The sequence below is a fragment of the Sorex fumeus genome, unplaced genomic scaffold (assembly GCF_029834395.1).
Source record: "Sorex fumeus unplaced genomic scaffold, SorFum_2.1 ptg000030l, whole genome shotgun sequence".
Classification (NCBI taxonomy): Eukaryota; Metazoa; Chordata; class Mammalia; order Eulipotyphla; family Soricidae; genus Sorex; species Sorex fumeus.
This window is the reverse complement of record NW_026606087.1, coordinates 14,463,756-14,485,171: the sequence shown is the minus strand read 5'-3', so window position 1 is coordinate 14,485,171 and position 21,416 is coordinate 14,463,756. Positions and strand designations below refer to the sequence as shown.

Here is a 21,416-nt window from a genome sequence, read left to right as displayed (position 1 = left end):
ACTAAATTGAGAAATAGCCTGCTAGAAACAAAGTCACAACTACTATTAATGCACCATGACTTCGGAAACAGCATAGGTTTGGATTTATGTGATTTAGTTTTCAGACTGTTTCTTGTTTGGGAAAAAAAGACCAATCACTCGGTCACGAATCTGCTTGGTCTTCACACCATATACCAAGGGATTTACTGTAGGAGGCACCAAAAGATATGAACTAGCAAAAATTATGTGGACACTTGCCGGTACCTTCTTACCAAAGCGATGAGTTAGAAAACTAAATAGAGCAGGTGTATAAGAGACAAGAATAGTGCAGACATGAGCAGCGCAGGTGCCCAGGGCCTTAGAACGAGCATTCTGAGAAGACAGTCGAAAGACAGCCTGGAGGATTTTGATATAGGATGTGGCTATGAGAGCTAGGTCCAAGATCATCACTGAAAGGGCCACAGCAATTCCATATGCTCTGTTTATGAGTGTGTTGGCACTGGCCAACTTCACCACAGCCATGTGCTCACAATAGGCATGATTGATAATATATTTAGAATAATATGGTAACCTTTTAATAAGAATAGGACAAGGCAAAACCATAAGTACAGCTCTGAGTGCACCAACCAGACCCATTTTAATAACTACTGGTGTGGTCAAGATGGTTGCATATCGTAGTGGAATACAGATAGCCGCATAACGGTCAAAGGCCATAGCTACCAAGAGAGCTGATTCAATTATGCAAAATGTGTGGATGAAATACATTTGTGCTAAGCAGACATCAAAGTCAAACCTATGAGCATCAAACCAGAAGATGCCAAGCATCTTGGGAGCTGTGGAAGAGACCAGGGCCATGTCATTCATTGCTAGCATGCAAAGGAAGAAATACATTGGCTGGTGGAGGCTTGGCTCAAGTTTGATAGTGATGATGATTACACTGTTTCCCAACAGGGCTAGCACAAACAGGAGGCAGACAGGGATACCAATCCAGCAGTGAAATTCTTGTAAACCAGGAATACCAACTAGGAAGAAAGATGAGATGTAGTGATGTGTAATATTGTCTGCCATGTTAAAATTGCAAAGAACCCATATTCAGATGCAAATATCTGCTCAAATGCTCTGTGGAAGGAAATCAGAATAACAAAATGATTTTTTTATGGCCCTGTTCATGTAGTGAGGGGAAGGGGTGTCTGTGTGGGGGAGAATTAAGATACACCATTTGATAGCTTACCTGAGGTTTAAGTATTTATAAATCACCAGTAAGTCAGTTCATCATTAATAGTTCAACATCATTTCCTGCAAATAGGAAGATCGAATTAATTTTAGATATTTCTTTCTGAATTTGGGATTTTATTTTATTGCATTCCATAATTTTTAATTGCAATCATTCAATTGCAAACACAATAATCATTACTATTTTTAAGCTAGTTTTGGAAGCTAGATTTTAGGGGAAGAAAAGTCCGATTATCATTCTAATAAATTGAAAGTATGGAGGGAGACATGTGCATTAGTAGATATACTCATTATTTCCAAGAATTTCAAAATGCAGTAATTATTTTATAACACCCTTGCCCACAAAGAAGATAACTCAACAGTTAGTAATTCAGAATATTTTCTAACTCTAAGACATAAGAACATAGTTTATAAAAATTAAAGACACTATCTGTTATCAATAGAAAATCAATAGAAAATTAATCTTCTTAATAAGATTAGAATAGCATAGTTACATAACAGAAAGAGTAGAATATTTTGTTTCTTCATACTATCAAATAATTTAGAGTTCTCTCAAAAAAATGTAAATTTTAAAAAGTTCCAGAGCACTCTCTGCAAATCCATGACTTTCAGTTAGAAACTCAGTCATTACTCAGGTTGACATTCGTTCTATCTAAGATAGTGAATCAAAAAATCAAGTATAATTCAGCCCTTTTGTTCTCATCAGCAAGAATATTTTGTTAAGACTTCTATGGCCATATCCTTTAGTTTCAATTACTCATTTTTACCCTAATTTCTGCCATGTACTTTCTACATAGTATTATAATTCTGGAATATGCTTTTTAGTATACCTAACATTTTAAAAATCTCTATTATCTACCAGAATCTTGTTTTCTGATCCTGAACCCTACAAATAAAAACTCACAATATGGTGAAAATTATTCTTAACTTTATTACTTCCTTGATTTTTATCTAAGTAATATCTCCTCAGGGAAAATATTCTGGCTCTGCATTCTACTATTAATTATATACTATATATGTTAGAATATTTTAAAAATTGTCTCGATTGTCATTAAATATTTCAGAAAAAATACAAAAGGAAAAAGTTCTATATAACTTCAGAGGTAAGAACTTAATAAACCCAGAAATGTTAAATATTCAGATATTAAATATATTTAAGGTAATAAGTAAACTTTTATTTATTAACGAACAATACTTATTTTCTACTGGGAAACATGGATTTGCCAAATAAAGTCCTATAATTGCTTCTACAAAAGACAAACAGAAAACAGGCTAACCCTAAGGAAAAAATATACACACACTCAAATAAAATTTAACTAAAACACATTATTTACTATTACAAATAAATATAATTGTTCCTGGAAAATATATGCCAATATTTAAAACCATCTTTTATAAAGTTCTAACAAATTTACTTAAAATAACATTTTTATGCCAAGAGAAAAGAAAATGAAGGAAATTCCATAGAAAAATACCTAAGTACTGATCTGCTGTTAGAGAACTAAAACAAGTAAAACATCTTTGTTGTCTTCTCCCAGGCTGTTTGAAAGAAATTTTGAACAAATTTATTGTTTAAATAAGATAAATTTTTAATATTTCCTGCAGAAAACATTCTGACATAATAGTGGGAATACTTGCCCAGACTGTTTCAATATCCTTTTAGATTTAGATTTAGATTTAGATTCCTTCTGACATCCAGAACTTTAATATTTGCATTTCTGTCAGTCAGCAACGTCCAGCATCTGGATTCTGTCATGGCAGTCTTTAGTCTTTAAGCTAAAATCATGGCAGTCTTTAGTCTTTTTAAAATAATGTATTATATATTTAGCTCTAAGGTTTTATAACACCACAAAGAAAATTAAATATTTTTTTCCATTCTAATCTATTTGATTGTTATCTTGCCCGCAAATAACACCAACTACCCAGTCATTAAGTTCTGTTATATTTAATCTGGCCACGTCAATTTATGGATCTATTTCAAGCATTCATTTAGTATGTTTCTTTTATAGTCCTTACCGTATGCTTTCTGAGCACTCATGTTTACACCAATCTTCATCAGACTGCAAGCAGTCACAGAGTATAGCTAAATAATAGAAAATTCTTACTAGATTCCGAAGTCTCTATGTTTCTGTAGACCCTGCATATTCTTTTAGTCATAGACCTTCTATCTTGTTTTCAAAGTTTCTGACCCACAAAAGAAACTCTGTTTATCAACAATTAATTTCTACTATAGAACTGTTTCAACTGGCTTAGAATGTATTTTTTCAAAATTTTCCAGTAAGTAGCATGCTTCCAATGTTTTTCCATAGAGTAAAATAGACCCAATATGATTATTATGCATAACTGTATGGTAGTGATTTTATTTAGTTCTTCATTTTCAGAGCCAAATTATATTATTCAAATGTACAACATAACTCATGAGTATGCAGCAATCATTAATGCACAAAAATTTTCCCTTCTTTTTCTTTTCTCCTGCTTTATCTTGAAATTCTATCTCACAACCCATAATATATGTTAGACAATATAAACACTGAGTATTCTTTTTTAAAATCCTCAAATGATAATTTACTAGGATAGCATCTGGGATAATATGTGTATATTAGAATAGATGAAAAATTTGACAGTGGAGCAACAGAACTTTGTGGTTAAATTGGTTAAACTGTGTTACATTTTATGGCCTTTTTCAGTACTCAGGAGGCCTATCCGGATCACTGATGGTTCCCTTTGAGACCTGAGATCAAAGCAAAGAGGATTAGATCAGAAGTAAACACAGAAGAGCAATAATGTCACTCTGGAACAGCTATAAAAACTTTGCAAATACTTCAGCTCTTATATATGGATGGTACTCGTACATTTTCTTCTCTGGAGAAGACTATCCCAGAGTACTCTGTCAAATGAGATCCTGGATCAAGAAACTAATCACATATGCACTTTTAGAAGTAATTTGTGGGAAGACTAAAAAGAGCAAATTAATTTAGTGTGAGCAAACTATCTAAAAATTTAAGGAAGAGAAGGGATAATTATAATTTTAGAATGATTGTCATTAAATTCTCAACTATGTATTGGGAAAAGAATAGGGTTATAGCAAACAAAAGGGTAGTTCATAATACACAATGATCTACATTCTAAATTTTTTCCCTGGAATGGGCTGGAGCAATAGCACAGTGGGTAGGGCATTTGGCTTGCACACAGCCAACATGGCCGACCTGAGTTTGATTCCTCTGCCCCTCTCGGAGAGCCTGGCAGATACTGAGAGTACTGAGAGTATCTCGCCCACAGGGCAAAGCCTGGCAAGCTACACGTGACGTATTCAATATGCCAAACACAGTAACAAGTCTCACGATGGAGACGTTACTGGGACTGCTCAAGCAAATCGATGAACAAAGGGAGGACCGTGACCGTGGTCTTTTGATACATATTTTTCATCTATGTAATCTTTTTGATTATTCACCCTTCTATGAATATATGATCACAAACATTTACACATTTGTGTCTTCGTCAGAGTTCTGAAATGTTCTTTAGAGTTCTGAATTGTTGTCCCCTATAACATATTTGATATCTGTATGCAATAAATTACATTTCTTTACTTCCCTACATTCCTTTTAATTTTAAGTTTTCATATTTTTCTAACCCTTCAAGTGGTTATAAATCATATCTAGTATTATTGTTATTTTCTATCTTACTAAATTGTTTTACACATGTCACCTATATTGTAGCATGTGGGGAGCCAGAGGTCTCCAGATTGGCTTTGTGGGCCTGTACATTCCTCACAAGCACATGGCATCCCACCACACGGCCCTTGGATGATACAATCTGGCTAGCCACCTCTCTAACTCTCCACTTCTTATATAGCTATCTTGACTGTCTGTCCTGACTGTCCGTCCACTGACCACTGAGCATTAGCTACGACAGAAGTCAGCCCATTCTGTTTTGCACGTGTGCCACCTTAAGATATATAAGTGCCTTGTAGACAATAAAGCTCATCGCATACTCTTCATCCAAGACATGTGTCCATTCCTTCTCATTTGGGAGACCCCCTCACCCAGGATGTGAGGGACAGGCCCAAAATGGACCACAACGAGAATTAATTTGGCTTAGCTTAACAGGAACCCGCATTGCAGAATAACTGGTTTTTCTGCCCCTGAGCAAGGAATTCAGATACAGGTACTCAAAGGGTGGGGGTCAGACCAGATAACCGGATGTCTCTCACAAGACCCATGTTGCAAGACCCAGGACTACCCTAAAAAACAGGACATTCCTAAGCACTGACGCAAATGCTGATCTTTAAACTATAGGCTAAGAAGTGATATACCCTTAATTGGATTGATTAGGAAAGTATTTGTTATTACAAATCTATTGGCTATGAAATGCACGGGCTCTGCTATAACGGTCGGTGAAGGCCTATATAAGATCTCCTTTGGAAAAGCTCGGGGTCTTTACCCAACCTGCCGGACCTGTGTGTCTGTGTAGGCGGCTGGACCCTGGCTAGCCAGTCTTACAATAAACCCTGCTTGCTGTTTGCAGTCTCTGGAGTCTCTTTGTCGTTGGAGGGAGATCTCGATCTGCGCCCTAACACAGGATATCCCTCATAGGTGGAATCCTGCAGGTCGGGAACCCATAGCACCCCACAGTATCCCACGTCACCCCACAGCAGCATGATTTTGCTCACTTTTCTCTTCTATAATTTTATCTGCTCAATATCCTGCTTGAAGTGTTATATTTTTCCTGTGGACTTACAAATGTTTATTAGATTTTCTTACCTAAATAAAACCATACTGAAAAAACTTTCTTCCACATAATCTGTTACTGTTCTTTGGTATATTTATTTCTATTGCTAGCCATTATTTGAGTTAAAGTCAAAAATGTATTGAAGTATGTTAAACTATTTGAAATTCCCCCCTCCTCCCCGACACATGCATCCCATATGGTCCCCTGAGCACAGTCAGGAGTAATTCCTGAGTGCACAAGCCAGGAGTAAACCCTGTGCATCACTGGGTGTGACCCAAAAAGCAAAAAAAAAAAAAAAAAAAAAAAAAGATTCCCTACCTTGGGAATGTCTTTCTAGTTATTCCCTACCTTGGGAATGTCTTTCTAGTTTTCCTGGATTCTCTCATTTTAAATAAAAGAATCATTGTCTATTGAATCAGGAAAATAATTTTAGAATAATATTGCCTATAATATGTCTAAAATTTCCCTTCACATTAATAAAAAGCACACAGAATACCAGAGCGCATCTTAAATTTTTCCTTAAGTGAAAAAGATAAGTGAACAACAAGATTAACTTTAAAATTTTGCAGTATTGAATGCCCTATTCTTAGATTTATTGGAGTAAATATATTTTTATGTAATGAGAATCACAAATTTACTTATAAAAATGAAAGACTTAATAGACAAAAACTTTAAAAGAAAGAAAGCATTTATAGATATTTGTTTCAGACAAAGTTAACATTAAATTTGGTGAGAACGAGATATTCAAGGGATTATTTGGTGAGATAAAGTAAGCATGTAACTACTAAGGAAGGTTTTATAGTAATTGTATAAATAATGCAGAGGGAGTTGTACTGATATTGATGCTTTAAGTACAAAATAAATAACATAAGTTTTAAGTTCCACTGTGATTTTTTAAATTCCATTTTTGATTCTTTGTCAAATCACCTACCGTATTTCACCAAATAATCGTTGCCACCAAATAATCATAACACACTGTTTTTAAATGAAACCTGTGTGGTTTTAAATTAGTATCAGCCTACATTTTGGGAAATAAAAAATTTAAAAGGATGGGCCAGAGATAATTACAAAGTAAATCAATTGTTTTGTATGCAACTGATTCCCCTTTGATTTCCTGAGCACTTCCATGAATGATCACCTAGCAAAGAGCAAAAAGTAAGCCCTGAGCAGCACAGAGTTTGACCCCAATCAAAAATAACAAAAATGGACATTATATGTTACAATCATGCAGTGAGATGAAGCCTTGTCTCTGGTAATAAAGTCATAAATATAACTCTTCCTAGAGTCAAGTATTAGTCTTTCAGCACATGGTCTAATCTTCTATTTCTTTCAATTTCATCTAATTTTCTTACAATTTCAGGGAAATAACAAATAATTTTTAACATACTTATTATACGTTTATGATTTTAAACTAAAAAATAATAATTTATGAGCCATTGATTATATTTCCAAATCATACTAGTCGTATAGATGAGGCACTAAATCCTTAGGAAAACATCTCCACTAAATGTTCAGTTTATTCTTTGAAACAGAACATTTTTACCACTTTATCTCGGATGTGCTTGGTTTTTACTCCATAAACAAAGGGGTTGAGAAAAGGGGGAACCAATAAGTAAAGGTTGGACAAGGTGATGTGGACATATGATGGGATATGAGATCCAGATCTGTGAGTAAAGAATGAGAAAAAAGCAAGGAGATAGAATTGGAAGAAGACACAGATGTGAGGAACACATGTATTAAAAGCTTTAAGGCGTGCCTCTTTCTGGGGCAAATGGAAAACAGTTATAAATATTTGTATATAAGATAGGGTTATCAAAATGAAGTCCAGACCACCCACAGTAAAAGCTCCAAGAAGACCATAAAACTTATTTATGTAAACATCTTCAGCGGCAAGTTTAACAAGGGCCATGTGTTCACAGTATGTGTGAGAAATTAACTTGCTACGGTAAAGTTTCAGACGACACTTTATAAGCAATAGACATGGAATTACAAGAATAGCTGGTCTTAATGTCATCCCAACTCCAATATGAGTGACTAATTGTCGAGTAAATATGGCGGCATGTCTCAGAGGATAGCAGATTGCTATATAGCGGTCCAGAGCCATGGCTAGAAGAACTCCCGATTCAATACCCTGAAATGTATGGATGAGCCACATTTGAAAAAGGCAAAGATCGAAGTAGATATCTGGTAAATGAAACCAAAAAATTCCAAGCATCTTAGGGACAATGCTGGTGCTCAGTGCTATGTCTGTGGCTCCCAACATGGCCAGGAACATATACATAGGCTCATGAAGGCTGGGTTCAGATTTGATAATGATCAAAAGTAGAGAATTTCCCATCAAAGCAATCACGTACATAGCACAGAATGGAATCCCAATCCAGCACTGTACAGATTCCAGGCCAGGGATCCCAATGAAGGTTAGCACAGAGGGCATGAAGAACACAGTTCCATTTATAACAGTCATGATTGGTCAAATTCTCTTAGCAAGGTCACGAATTCTGTCAGACAGATGCTCAATACTCTTCATCAAATTTCAAAATATCAAATGATAGAAATAGAAGATTAAATTTTCTCTGATTATTTGTTATTTTTTAAAAAGTAAATAAAACAATATCAATATGGAGATTCACAGGAAGGTTCACAAATATGACCTTGCAGAAAAGTCATCCACCCACACTCAATGATATCCACAATGTGAAAACTAAGCATTTGAATGCCAGGTCTATGATGGGTCTAAGATGATTTGGTTGCTTGTTGGTGTTCTTCCTTCTCCATTCCATCTCTTTCTTCTATTAATCTGCATGTGGAAATACGGGATGGGGTGGGAGTAGAACAATATTTTGAGAAAGTAATAACGAAGCTATTATATTCTAAATCCTTTTATTCCTCTCTTCTCAAATTCCTTCTCCTCTTTTTCTTCTATTATTTTATCAACTTTTTTTTGGTGCCTGGAATTGAATCCAGGGCCTCACACATATAAGCCAAGTGGTTTATCTCTAAACTCTATTTTTTGCTCTCTTTTCCATTCGTTTTATAATAGTTGGGCTACTCCTATAGAAAGTATAAATAATTATTTAATAAATTATTGACTGAATCTCCCTTTGCATTGTATATTTACCAATATAAATTATTGCATTGTAAATTTACCAATAGAAATTGTTTTTTTATTTAGAGTTTCCTATCAATAAATATTCAATTTGGCATTGCCAAAGAACTCAAATTTTATTTTATATAATGTCAATTGCATTAATTTGCATGCTTCCATGGAAATATGATTTCCAAAGCATCATACATGTAACTTTCTTGTTACATGTATGATGCATGTATACAGGCAAAGCTCCGCACACAGTCCTTTTCCCACACAATAGAGACTAATACAGTTTCAAAACACTATTTAAGAAATCAAGAAGGAAAATATTGCATACTGTAAGAACAAAAATGAAATGTGTTTTACCATTAGAGCAATGAGAAAGGCACTAAACTGATTAGAGTTAAGTGAATGAGATTGAAAATTTAGGTTTCTAAAGAATGACATTTCTGACAGTGATAATATGTAGATAGAAATTATGTCTACTTACTGATAGAGAAATGCAGAGTTTATGGTTTTTATCCTTAACAAAACATGAGGCAAGATAAATATGAGAGAGTTGGTCTCTTTGAGAATTGTCCACATAATTCCATGGAGGATAACTGACAAATACAGAGGTACATTCAGGTGGTAGTACTTTGGGGTGCACCAAAGACAGAAAGAGAAGACCCCAAAAGAATTTTCTCATTGCAATGCAAAGGATGTTGCTAGGAACTCTTGATACTTTTGAGGAACTGAATTCCAGCAACAAAATGTAGTTCAGTTGTAAGTCTGATGAGATAATGCATCAATGATTAGTTTCTTTTTTAAAATTAAGAACAGAGATGTTTATTTGGTTTATTCTCCATATCTAAATTAAGTGAATCCATATACCTTTAAACACTATCTTGAGCATTTCAAAATATTTCCTCGTGATTCAAATCATCACCTCAAAATATTCTTCTGAGTTCTCAATGGTCCCAACAATTCTAATTTGTACTCATAGATGTTCTATCTGAATTGTTTTAGAATCCATTTTACCAAATCATCCCCCCAACACAGAAGTTTTCAGTGTAGTTTTCTGGCAACTGATTATAAGTATATGCAAATCTCTTCTTACTATCTAATCGGTACAACCTCCCATTTTCAGAAAGACCATCTGATAATGAATTTTCACTTTTTCCTGCAACCTTTTGAAATGCATACATTATTCAATGTAAAAGTACAGATCTCAGTCACTCATGATCCTCTTTCCTTCAAGTGAAACATCTGCAAATCTACTCATCTTCACTATCAGGTTTCTGCTAATTTCCTGTATCTTTCCAGTATTTCTAAGCAGATTCTCAAATTCAAGCATTACTGTCCTTGAATTAGACCTCCTAGAACTGAAAGATTGGATTCTATCAATGTCCAAGCATATTTATATTTTTTACCTTCAAATTTTGGACTTTTTAGTTCACATTAACGAAATGGAATTGTGATTTTACTTCAGGATATATAATTTTCTCTCCTCATGCATTCCCAACCATCTACTTACTCAGTAGCTGGAAGTAGAAATCAGAAGGAACCAGTACAAAAGACAGTTGCTCTTTCTTTGCTGGTCCCAGCTGTGGAAGATTTGTATTCTAACATATTTCCCCTGGTGTTTTAAGTTCAACAGTAGCTTCCTTAGAAATCCAGAGAGATATTTTGTACTCTATAGGGAAAAGTATGAGATATAGATAGAACCAGTTGAACAGTCATTATCTCTTAATTATTCAGTTCTGGGAATACAATTCATTTCTTAATTCAGTAGAGGGCAACACTGAAACACTTTTCTTGGATGTAATGGTGCTATTGTGTTTCTTGCAGCCCCATTGATTGCGTTCCTCTTATTCTCTAATGTGTGACAAGGAAATAGAACTAAAAATGCAGGTAAACACGTTATGGAACTCTATTTCTTATTTTTTATTAAAAAAATTTTAATAGTGAGACATCATGAGGTACAGTTGCAGACTTACACATTTTTGTGCTTGGGTTTCAATTATACAATGATCAAATACCCATCCCTCCACCGGTGCCCATTTCCCACCTCCATGGATCCCAGTATCCCTTCCACCCCCCATCCCCCCCATCCCACCCTGCCTCTGTGGCAGGGCATTCCCTTTTGTTCTCTCTCTCTTATTGGGTGTTGTGGTTTGCAAAAGAGGCAATGGGTGACAATCATGTTTAGTCTATAGTCTACTTTCCGCATACTTCTTCCATCCTGGGAGGATCCTCCCAACACCTTTATTTGGTGTTCTCCTCTTTATCTGAGCTCCCTCTTCCCCTAGTATGTGTGGTTGGCCTCCAAGTCATGGAGTAAAATTCCTGGTACTAATCTCGGTCATTCTTGGGTGTTAGTTTCCTATTTTGTTACTTTATGTTCCCCCAGATGAATGCAATCTTTCTATGTCTATCCCTTTCTGAGTCATTTCGCTTAACATGATACTTTCCATGTAGTACCATTTGTATGTAAATTTCATGACTTCGTTTTTTCTAACAGCTACATAGTACTCCATTGTGTAAATGTACCAAAGTTTCTTTAACCAGTCATCTGTTCTCAGGCACTCAGGTTTTTTCCAGATTCTGGCTATTGTAAAGAGTGCTGCAATAAACAGACAATTGCAGATATCACTTCAACTATACTTTTTTGCCTCTCTGGGATATATTCCCAGGAGTGGTATTGCTGGATCAAATGGGAGCTCAATTTCTAATTTTTTGAGAATCGTCCATACTGTTTTCCAAAAGGGCTGAACCAGTCTGCATTCCCACCAACAGTGAAGGAGTGTCCCTTTCTCACCACATGCACGCCAGCACCAGTTGCTTTTGTTCTTGTCCAAGAAACGGCCAGAAAACTGATCTGGGGGTTGGGGAGGAGAGACCAGCTCGCCTTGGACGGCGGAAAGGGAGAGGTAGAGAGGCTCAGAACTGCTTTGTCTCCTGGCGTCCGGGGGACGCCGGAACTCTATTCCTTGACAGAAAAAAATACTGAGCTTTATCTCATTATTTTTAGGAAAGAAAATTTAAATAAAAACATAAAATTATGTCATTGTTAATCAGAAAAATGTTTTATTGTTTAGGTAACATGTAGAATACTGTTAATGTTTATAATTTTTATGTACAAAGTAACTGCAATTTCCCCACCACCAAAGTGCTTAATACCCTCAACTATTGTCCTTATTATTCTTCTATTTTGACTCTTCCTTTCCACCAACTCTCCTTCCAAGTTCTGCTTAGTATTGCAACCCTGAGTTCAAGAATCTGTCATTACTTGATGCTTTCTATCCCAATGTCTTATTTCTTTATACAACACAGATAAGAAAGATTATCAGTATATCTCTTCCCTCTGACCTTAATTTTTCTTAACACAATGCTTTCCAGATTCATCCACATTGTTGCAAAAACCAGGGTTTTATATTTTCATATAATTACATAATGTTCCATTGTTTATAATTACCATAATGCCATTATCTAGTCATCTGTTCTTGGATATAGGTTTTGTTTTTATATCCTGGGCATTTGTATGAAGTGCTGTAAGGAACATAAACATACATGGCTTTCAGATTATTGGCTTTATATTCTTGGAGTAGAGTCCTAGGAAAGGAATGGTTGGGTAATATGCAAATTTGATTTGTAATTTTTTGAGAAGTCTCCAAATAATTTTCCAAAATGACTGGACCATACAACATCCACCACAGTGAATGTGTTCTTTTCTTTCACCACAGCATTGCCAGAACTTACTATTTCCTTCTTTTCATACAGACCACTCTTAATTTTCCTGATAACCATGGTAAACGTTTTCTTCCCACATACCTGTTGATTTTTTTCTGATGTTTTTGTTTAAATGACTGTTAATCTTTTTTTCCTATTTTTGAATTTTTTTGGTTGGTTGATTTTTGGTTTCTCTTTGAGATTTGAGAGTATTTTATACACCTTGGGTATTAGTTATTTGGTGTATGATATGCAAATATTTTCACCTGATCAGTTGGCTGTCTTTCTATTATTATAGGCCTCTGTTTTTGCAGAGAAAGAACTTTTCTTGTTTGATGTAGTCATATTTGTTTATTGCTGCTCGTGTTTTCTTTTCAAGTAAGGTTGTAAGGTTATGGGATTCAAACAAAGGTCTGCCATATGAAAAGCCTGGACCATATCTATTGGATTCATGTTAGAGTTTTTATACTGCCTGATGAGAGCAAGGGAGTGGCGAGGGTAGGGTGGGAAAAGAGAACTGGAACCATGGTGGAGAAGAATGAATATTCTGGTGGAGGGTGTAGTATTAAAACATGGCCTATAAAACCCTACCAGTAACAATATTAGAAATAATAATGCTTAAAATATGTTTTTTAAATCATGCATTCAAATGTGCAATGATTGATACACATATACATATGTATATGTATATATGTGTGTATGTATATATATTAAAATTGGTATAAACATTTTAACTTTACATTTATGGACATAGGTGCTTTCTCATTTCAAGCATGTACTTCGCTACATTTTCGTAATTTATTCTTTGAAATAAATGTATCAGTTAACCTCATTTTAACAAAATATTTAATCGTTTTTTATTTCTTTTTCCTTTATTGTACTTTGAGCCTCCAGACAATGCTCAGTGGGTCACTCTTGGCAATACCTGGTCAATCTCGCTGGCGGTTCAATGCAAGGATCTAAAGATGCAGCTTGGGCATCACTGTACCTGTGGAACACCCCTGCCACCATGATGTTGCTTGGGGCCTCCAGGACTATGCCTGACATGCTCAGGAGGCTCTAGGATGCTAGTGATTGAATATAGGTAGGGAGATGGAAGGCTTTATTCCCAAGCTTTAAACTTTATTCACAATGGTCTTTTAAAAGTATTCCATATTTTTATTAATGTAACTCTTTTTTGAGGATAATGATATCTTTTTTCAAATATTTATTATGCATCATTAGCTTCCTAAAGTATTAAAATTGTTTATCCAATAAAATGTATTCTTTTTCTAGTCTTAAGATTTTGTTTTATTCTTTACATAATTCAGGCTAACATAAGTCATGAAAAATACAACTTTATAACTCAAGATTAATTCTTCATTTTTTTATTAAAAAAATTATATCCCTGCAGAGTGATAGTACAGTAGGTAGGACTCTTGCCTTGCATGTGACCAACCAGTATTCAATCCCCATCACCCTATTTGATCCCCCTCGCCCACCAGGAGTGATACCTGAATGCAGAGCCAGGAGTCAGCAATGACTATTTCCAGGTGTGGCACAAAAACAAAACAAAACACATATGCTCAACCTCTAGTTTTTGAATAATATGACAATTTACTTTTCCTTTGTGTTGAAATGTTGAATCGGGTCATTTTTTCATTGGAAAATTATCCTTCCAAAATTCAGAAAAACATATCTTCTGCTTACACAGAAATTTGCTCTTTTCTTGCTTGCTCATTTGTTTATTTTTTTGTGGGGGGGTCACATGTAGAGGTGCTTGTTCTTATGCAATAATTCTAGTACAGCTCACTGGGATTGATCCCAGTAGTGCTTAGTGCACCATGTAGTTTAGGAAATTGAACCCTGAATTTCTGTAAACAAAGCATTTGCTCCAGCCTTTTAGGATATCCCAGATTCTTTAGTTACCCCAAAATTAATTTTACTTCAATGTACCTTATGGATTTTGGCCTGATGTTGAGATCTTTAATCCATTTTGATCCGACTTTTGTGCATGGTATTAAGTTGAGGTCTAAGCCCATTTTTTTTTTTTGCATGTGGTGAATGCCTAACCTGAGTGCAACCTGAGTGCCCGAGAACAGATGACCTGTTAAAGAAACTTTGATACATCTACACAATGGAGTACTATGCAGCTGTTAGAAAAGATGAAGTCATGAAATTTACATACAAGTGGTACTACAAGGAAAGTATTATGCTAAGTGAAATGAGTCAGAAAGAGAGGGACAGACAAAGAAAAATTGTATTCATCTGGATATAAAGTAATAAAATAGGAGACTAACACCAAAGAATAGCTGAGATAAGTACCAGAAGTTTCTCTCCATGGCTTGGAGGCCAGCCGCACATACTAGGGGAAAAAGCAGCTCATATAGAGAAGGGAACACCAAGTAAAAAGTGTTGGGAGGATCCTCCCAGGATAGGAGATGCGTGCTGAAAGTAGACTATAGACCAAACATGATTGCTAGTCAATGCCTCTTTTACAAACTACAGCACCCAAAAGGAGAGAGAGAACAAAAGGGAATGCCCTGCCACAGAGGCAGGGTGGAATGGGGCCATGGGGGGTGGGAGGGATATTGGGATCAGTGGTGTCGGAGAATGGGCACTGGTGGAGGGATGAGTATAATCATTGTATAACTGAAACAAAAGCACAAAAAATTCTAAGTCTACGATTGTACCTCATGGTGTTTCACTAATAAAAAATAATAAATAAATAAATAATAAATAATTTTACTGTGGCCAGAGGGATAGTACAGTAGATTCTGATTCTTAAAGGCATATTTAATTCTATTTTATAAATTACTTTGTTTATTTTTGTTGTTTTGAACCATATTCAGTGACACTCAGCTCTGTGCTCACAAATCATTACTGGCAGTGCTTAGGGGAACATGTGTAGTCCTACAGAATGAATCTCTCTCAACCACATGAAAGACAATGGTCTTACTCACAATACTATCTCCCTGGCCTATTTGAATAATTATTGGTAAAAATATGAACTGCATTGTTATTGATGGAGTATCCATAAGAAAGCAAAGTTATATGGGCAGATGAAGAGTAAATTGCAGAATGAACAAAATCTGAATTCCCGGTTTAAGGAAATCAGCTTTTCATTTCCTCATTTTGTGGATTGTCAATACTTAATTTGGGGTTTATGTAACCACATCATCACTCATTCAAATCTTTGTTTTCTATCTTTGTTTACTGTAGTAAGACTGGAATTAATGACCTCATAATCAGAAAATCTTAGCACTTTCAGATATGTAGCTTTTGAATTGCATTAGCTAGACATCAGCAGGAAAATGTTTAAATTGCTCATTATTCAGGTTCTAAACAGTCTCAGGGAAAGACCCTTGTTATAGATACATGTGTAAAGAATATGTATATTGAAAATGCTGGCAGTAAAACTTTTTAATTCAATTATATGTATTGACTTATTCAACTACCTATGGAACTTAAAATATCACATTTATTAAAATATAAATTGAGTAAAATCACAAGGATATTCAAGAGTTCAAGAAAAAATTTTAGTACCACATCAATTTTTATTTCTGCAAAAGTATCTATGAATGCATTTAAATTAATTTTTATGAATTTTAGTGCATTTATTCCTGTGTCAATTCTTCTGTTTTAGTTTCTTATACTTATATAACATTGTGCATTAATATTATTAATATTAAAGAACCCAGCAGGCTACCAAGAGTATGCTGCCCACACGGCAGAGTCTGGCAAGCTCCCCATGGTGTATTCTACATGCCAAAACCCAGTAATGATGGATCTCATTGCCTTGACCCTGAAAGACCCTCCAATGTGGCACTTGCTAAAATCTCAGGGCTAGAACAAATGGAGATGTTATTGGTGCCTGCTGGAGTAAATTGATGAACAGCGGGATAACAGTGATAGAGTGAATATTATTAATAATTCACATATTTTATGTTCAGCACTGTTTAGAGAAATTATCAAGTAAAGCAACATTGAATTTGTCAAAAGATAGATTCACAAGTATTACTAAAGATCAGAGACAGTAAAAAATCCTAGCTATAAAATGAATCAGGGTTTAGGAATTTGATGGGTGACATATTCCTTAGAGGTTATCTAGAAGTAAATATCAGCTTCTGCCATTTTGATTTGTAGGTAGGTTTTAGAGTTGTTATGGTTAATTTAAAACAGAACAACAATAGAACAACTGAAACAGTCTGAAATCTCAAGATAAGCAATTTATTCTTATCACTGTATCACTGTCTTCCCATTGATCTTTGATTTACTCCAACTGGCACCAGTAACATCGCTATTCCTCCCAGCCCTGAGATTTTAGCAGCCTCTTCTTACTTGTCTTTTCCCAATTATTGGAGGCTCTTTCAGGGTCAGGGTAATGAGTCCTATTGTCATTACTGTATTTGACATATTGGATATGTCATGGGGAGCTTTCCAGGCTCTGCCCGTGCAAGTGGGATACTCTTGGTAGCTTGCTTGGCTCTCTGAGAGGCATAAATGGGTAGAAAGTGTCTATAATGAGTTTCTGTTCCGGAAAGCGACCTGGAACATGGCAGTGGTTGGGCGGTGGAGGTTGGCTACCCAGGCTGGATCCCTTGGGGTGGGCAGGACTCTCACCCTCCGTCACTGTCACTGTCCTCCCATTGTACATCGATTTACTCGAGCGGGCCCAGTAATGTCTCCATTGTAACAATTGTTACTGTGTTTGGCATATCGAATACATCACGGGTAGCTTGCCAGGCTTTGCCATGCGGGCAAGATACTCTCGGTAGCTTGCCGGGCTCTCTGAGAGGGGCGGAGGAATCAAACTCGAGTCAGCCATGTTGGCTGCATGCAAGGCAAATGCCCTACCCGCTGTAACTGTCACTCCAGCCCAAGGACAAAATCATATTTTTAAATTATTTGTGACTTTTGACACATTATTTCCTTATTATCATTCATGTTGAATTATAGTTCTAAACATTTTAGGTTTAACATTGGTTTGTCTTTCTCCTCCACTCTTTTTCCTCTGCCCTTTCTCCTCCACTGCAAGGAGCTTAGCTTTCAAGAGTAACACCCAACACAATGCTCCCGAAGCATTCCCATTTCAACTTCCACGGTATTCGTGTTTAACTTCTCCTTTGTGCTCTGCTTCCCCTATCTGTTAATCGATCATTTCTCCTAATCAGAACCTGTGACTTGTAAAGTCAATTTCTTCAGAGATCTCTGGATTTTGTATTTGTAAATGAAATAACAATTTTCTCTTTCCCATAGGTCCTTTGCATAGTTTTCCTTAGACCAATGTTTCTTTTGTATAGACACAGATACAGAGTAAACGCTATGCTTTTATAACTTGGGAATTCATTGGCTCCGAATATTAACTCCTAGGCATAGGTCATATTTACTCAGTTTAAGTCTCAGTTACGCTTAGTTCCTAGCATACCCAGAGCAGTGTCCCAAAAAAGGGAATGGATGGACCCAGGGAAAGCTGTAAGCTACTCTGCCATCAAAATAGGAAGACCAAGTGCCATACAGATTATAAAAAGTTAAGAGTAAGATCATGGACAAAGTCTGTCATGACCCAAAAAGAATTAACTGGAAAATAACCCCACTGGGGTTGGGAAGGACTAACCTGTCCTGTGAACTGTAGTCTGGGATCTATAGTGCAATGTCACCAGGAGAGCCACCCTATAAGATTAACGTATCTCTTACTGTGCCCGTGTAAAATGACTAGAATTATTAAAAAGCAAATTTGAGATGACCTCTTAAATGTATAAGGACTAAGGAAAGAGAAAATGGCCCTTAAATGAAATTCTGCCCTTGAGCAGATCTCCTAACAGGATGAAATCTTTGTCTTAGAAGAATTTTCATGGAAGGAACGGCTTTACATATGTTGATTGTGCTATCTCACCTGTGTGTAATTGGTACCCTGAACCATTGGTGATTGATCAAATAAATAGGATGTGAGAAAGGGCGAGGGGGAGGCAGGAATATGAAGCACAGAGAGACTAGCATGGAAAAAATCATGAGAAACATTAGAAATGGGAATGAGGGGCAGGGGAAACTGGAATGGGGCACTCAGTGAGACAGGAATAAGCCTGCAGGGAGAAATAGAACAAACAGCAACAGATCACTATGAACCAGCTAGGCAGTCCTGTTCCCTACGATGCATCTATTGATAGTGGCAGGCAGTGTGGGGAAGCAAACCATGGCCACCGAATGCACAAAGTGAGAAACCAAACACAAACAATTTTGTGAACATGCACAATTTATACTTAATTATTTATAATGTAGATAAGCAATTTACAAAACTGATAAAGCTACTCTAAAACAATCTATTTAGCATAAATAAAAGCTACTTCTGATCAACATTTCTTACAAAAAGTAATTTTACAACATGATCCCTAATTTCTTTGGTCTTCACTCTATAGACAATAGGGTTGAGAGAAAGTGGGGCTGACAGGTAAAGGTTTGACAACAGAATGTGAACATATGTTGGTGTGTGAGAACCAAACCTATGAGTGAAGAAAGAAAAGAAGGCTAGGAGGTAGAATTGGAGAAATACACATATGTGGGCAATACATGTATTAAAGGCCTTCAACCTTGCCTTTCTTTGAGGCAACTGGAAGACTGTGATAAAGATGAGAACATAAGATAAGGTAATAAAGATTATGTCAAACTCTAAGATGGCTAACCATCAGGGAGATGCAGATCAAAACCACAATGAGATTCCATCTCACACCTCAGAGACTGGCCCACATTCAAAAGAACAAAAGCAACCGATGCTGGCATGGATGTGGCGAGAAAGGGACACTCCTTCACTGTTGGTGGGAATGTCCACTGGTTCAGCCCTTCTGGAAAACAGTATGGACGATTCTCAAAAAATTAGAAATTGAGCTCCCATTTGACCCAGCAATACCACTCCTGGGAATATATCCCAGAGAGGCAAAAATGTATAGTCGAAGTGACATCTGCACTTGTTTGTTCATTGCAGCACTCTTTACGATAGCCAGAAACTGGAAGAAACCTGAATGCCCAAGAACAGATGACTGGTTAAAGAAACTTTGGTACATCTACACAATGGAGTACTATGTAGCTCTTAGAAAAGATGAAGTCATGAAATTTACATACAAGTGGTACAATATGGAAAGTATCATGCTAAGCGAAATGAGTCAGAAAGAGAAGGATAGACATAGAAAGATTGCATTCATCTGGGGGATATAAAGTAACAAAGTATGAGATTAATACCCAAGAATAGCTGAGATCAGCACCAGGAGGATTACTCCATAACTTAGAGGCCAGCCGGGTATCCTAGAGGAAAGGGCAGTTCAGATAGAGAAGCGAGCACCAAATAAATTATGTTTGGAGGATCCTCCCAGGAGGGGAGATGCATGTCGAAAGTAGACTATGGACTGAACATGTTTGCCACTCAATGCCTCTTTTGCAGACCACAACACCCAAAAGGAGAGAGAGAACACAGGGGATTGCCCTGCCACAGAGACAGGGGGGGATGGGGGGATGGGGGTGGGGGGGATATTATCCATGGTGGTGGAAAATGGGCACTGGTGGAGGGATGGGTATCTGATCATTGTATAATCGAAACCCAAGCACAAAAAATTGTAAATCTACAACTGTAAAAAAAAAAATAAAATAAAGGGAAAAAAAACCTCTAAGATGGCGAAGGCGACAAAGAGATCACATATCCGGATCTTGTTGATCCGGATATCTTCAACTGCCAACTTCATAAGGCCATATGCTCACAGTACAAATGGGAGATGACTATAGTCCGATAGAGCTTAAGTCAGCATTTGATAAGCACAGTGGATGGTATTATAAGAAGGGCAGCCCTGAGTATCACTCCAACTCCAATTTGAATCAAAAGTTGTTGGGAGAACACAGTGGCATGTCTCAAGGGGTAACAGATGGCTATGTAACGATCTAGGGCCATTGCCAGTAAGACACCTGATTTACTAGTCTGGAATGAATGAATAAGCCACATTTGTAGCAGACAGGCATCAAAAGAAATCTTGGATAGATGAAACTAGAAAATGCCTAACATTTTAAGAAGAATACAGGCGCTGAGTGCAATGTCTGTGGCCCCCAACAGGGCCAAAAATATGTACATGGGTTTATGAAGGCTTCTTTCATACCAGATTATAGCTAAAAGTGCAGAATTCCCAGTCACAGCAATGAGATACATGACACAGAATGGAATCCCAATCCAATGCTGAATTGACTGCAGGCCTGGAATCCCAATGAGAGTTAGGACTGAAGGCATGAAGACAGAGAGGTTTGATATGATCATAATGTTTTCATCAGTAATAACAAGTAATGTTGTTATTTTTTTATCTTCTGCTTCATCAAGACTTTGTGAGTTAAAAGCAAGAAAAAAATCAGTTTTAGCAAAATATACTTCAATTATATAAGTGCAAAATATTATATCTTTCTCACTCTATTTTCTCTCTTAGTTTTCTTTTTTTTCAGAACTGTTAAGATTTCAAATATAATGTTCAATATTTCTGCATGATCCAAATTTTATAAAACCAAGTTAAATATACCAGAAGCTTAACTCTATCCTGTGACTAGAGAATCTAATTTATATCTTCATTTTGCACTTATACACATCACTAATGTCTGTGGCCGACTTCGACCGTGAGTGTGGAAAGGTCGGACTACAGCTGAATCTTACGACGACAATGTTTATGAGAAACAG

The 21,416-nt window shown here is 36.3% G+C and overlaps 2 protein-coding genes and 1 pseudogene across 2 annotated transcripts; all 3 read right to left on the bottom strand.

The window, feature by feature from the left end:
• Window positions 1-93: 93 nt before the first annotated feature.
• LOC130025447 (olfactory receptor 52P1-like) lies at window positions 94-1,047 on the bottom strand. The gene has a single exon (XM_056116389.1). The coding sequence runs from the start codon at window positions 1,045-1,047 to the stop codon at window positions 94-96; it is 954 nt and encodes a 317-aa protein (XP_055972364.1).
• Window positions 1,048-7,456: 6,409 nt separating this feature from the next.
• On the bottom strand, window positions 7,457-8,404 carry LOC130025273 (olfactory receptor 52A1-like). Its single transcript, XM_056116229.1, has one exon. It carries the CDS (start codon window positions 8,402-8,404, stop codon window positions 7,457-7,459), a length of 948 nt encoding a protein of 315 aa, XP_055972204.1.
• A 10,654-nt stretch (window positions 8,405-19,058) lies between these two features.
• Window positions 19,059-21,008, bottom strand: LOC130025445 (olfactory receptor 52A5-like; annotated as a pseudogene).
• Window positions 21,009-21,416: the final 408 nt, after the last annotated feature.

Bases quoted from the DNA above. Each gene is read 5' to 3' on its own strand.
- LOC130025447 (XM_056116389.1), bottom strand. From the start codon at position 1,047: ATGGCAGACAATATTACACATCACTACATCTCATCTTTCTTCCTAGTT.
- LOC130025273 (XM_056116229.1), bottom strand. From the start codon at position 8,404: ATGACTGTTATAAATGGAACTGTGTTCTTCATGCCCTCTGTGCTAACC.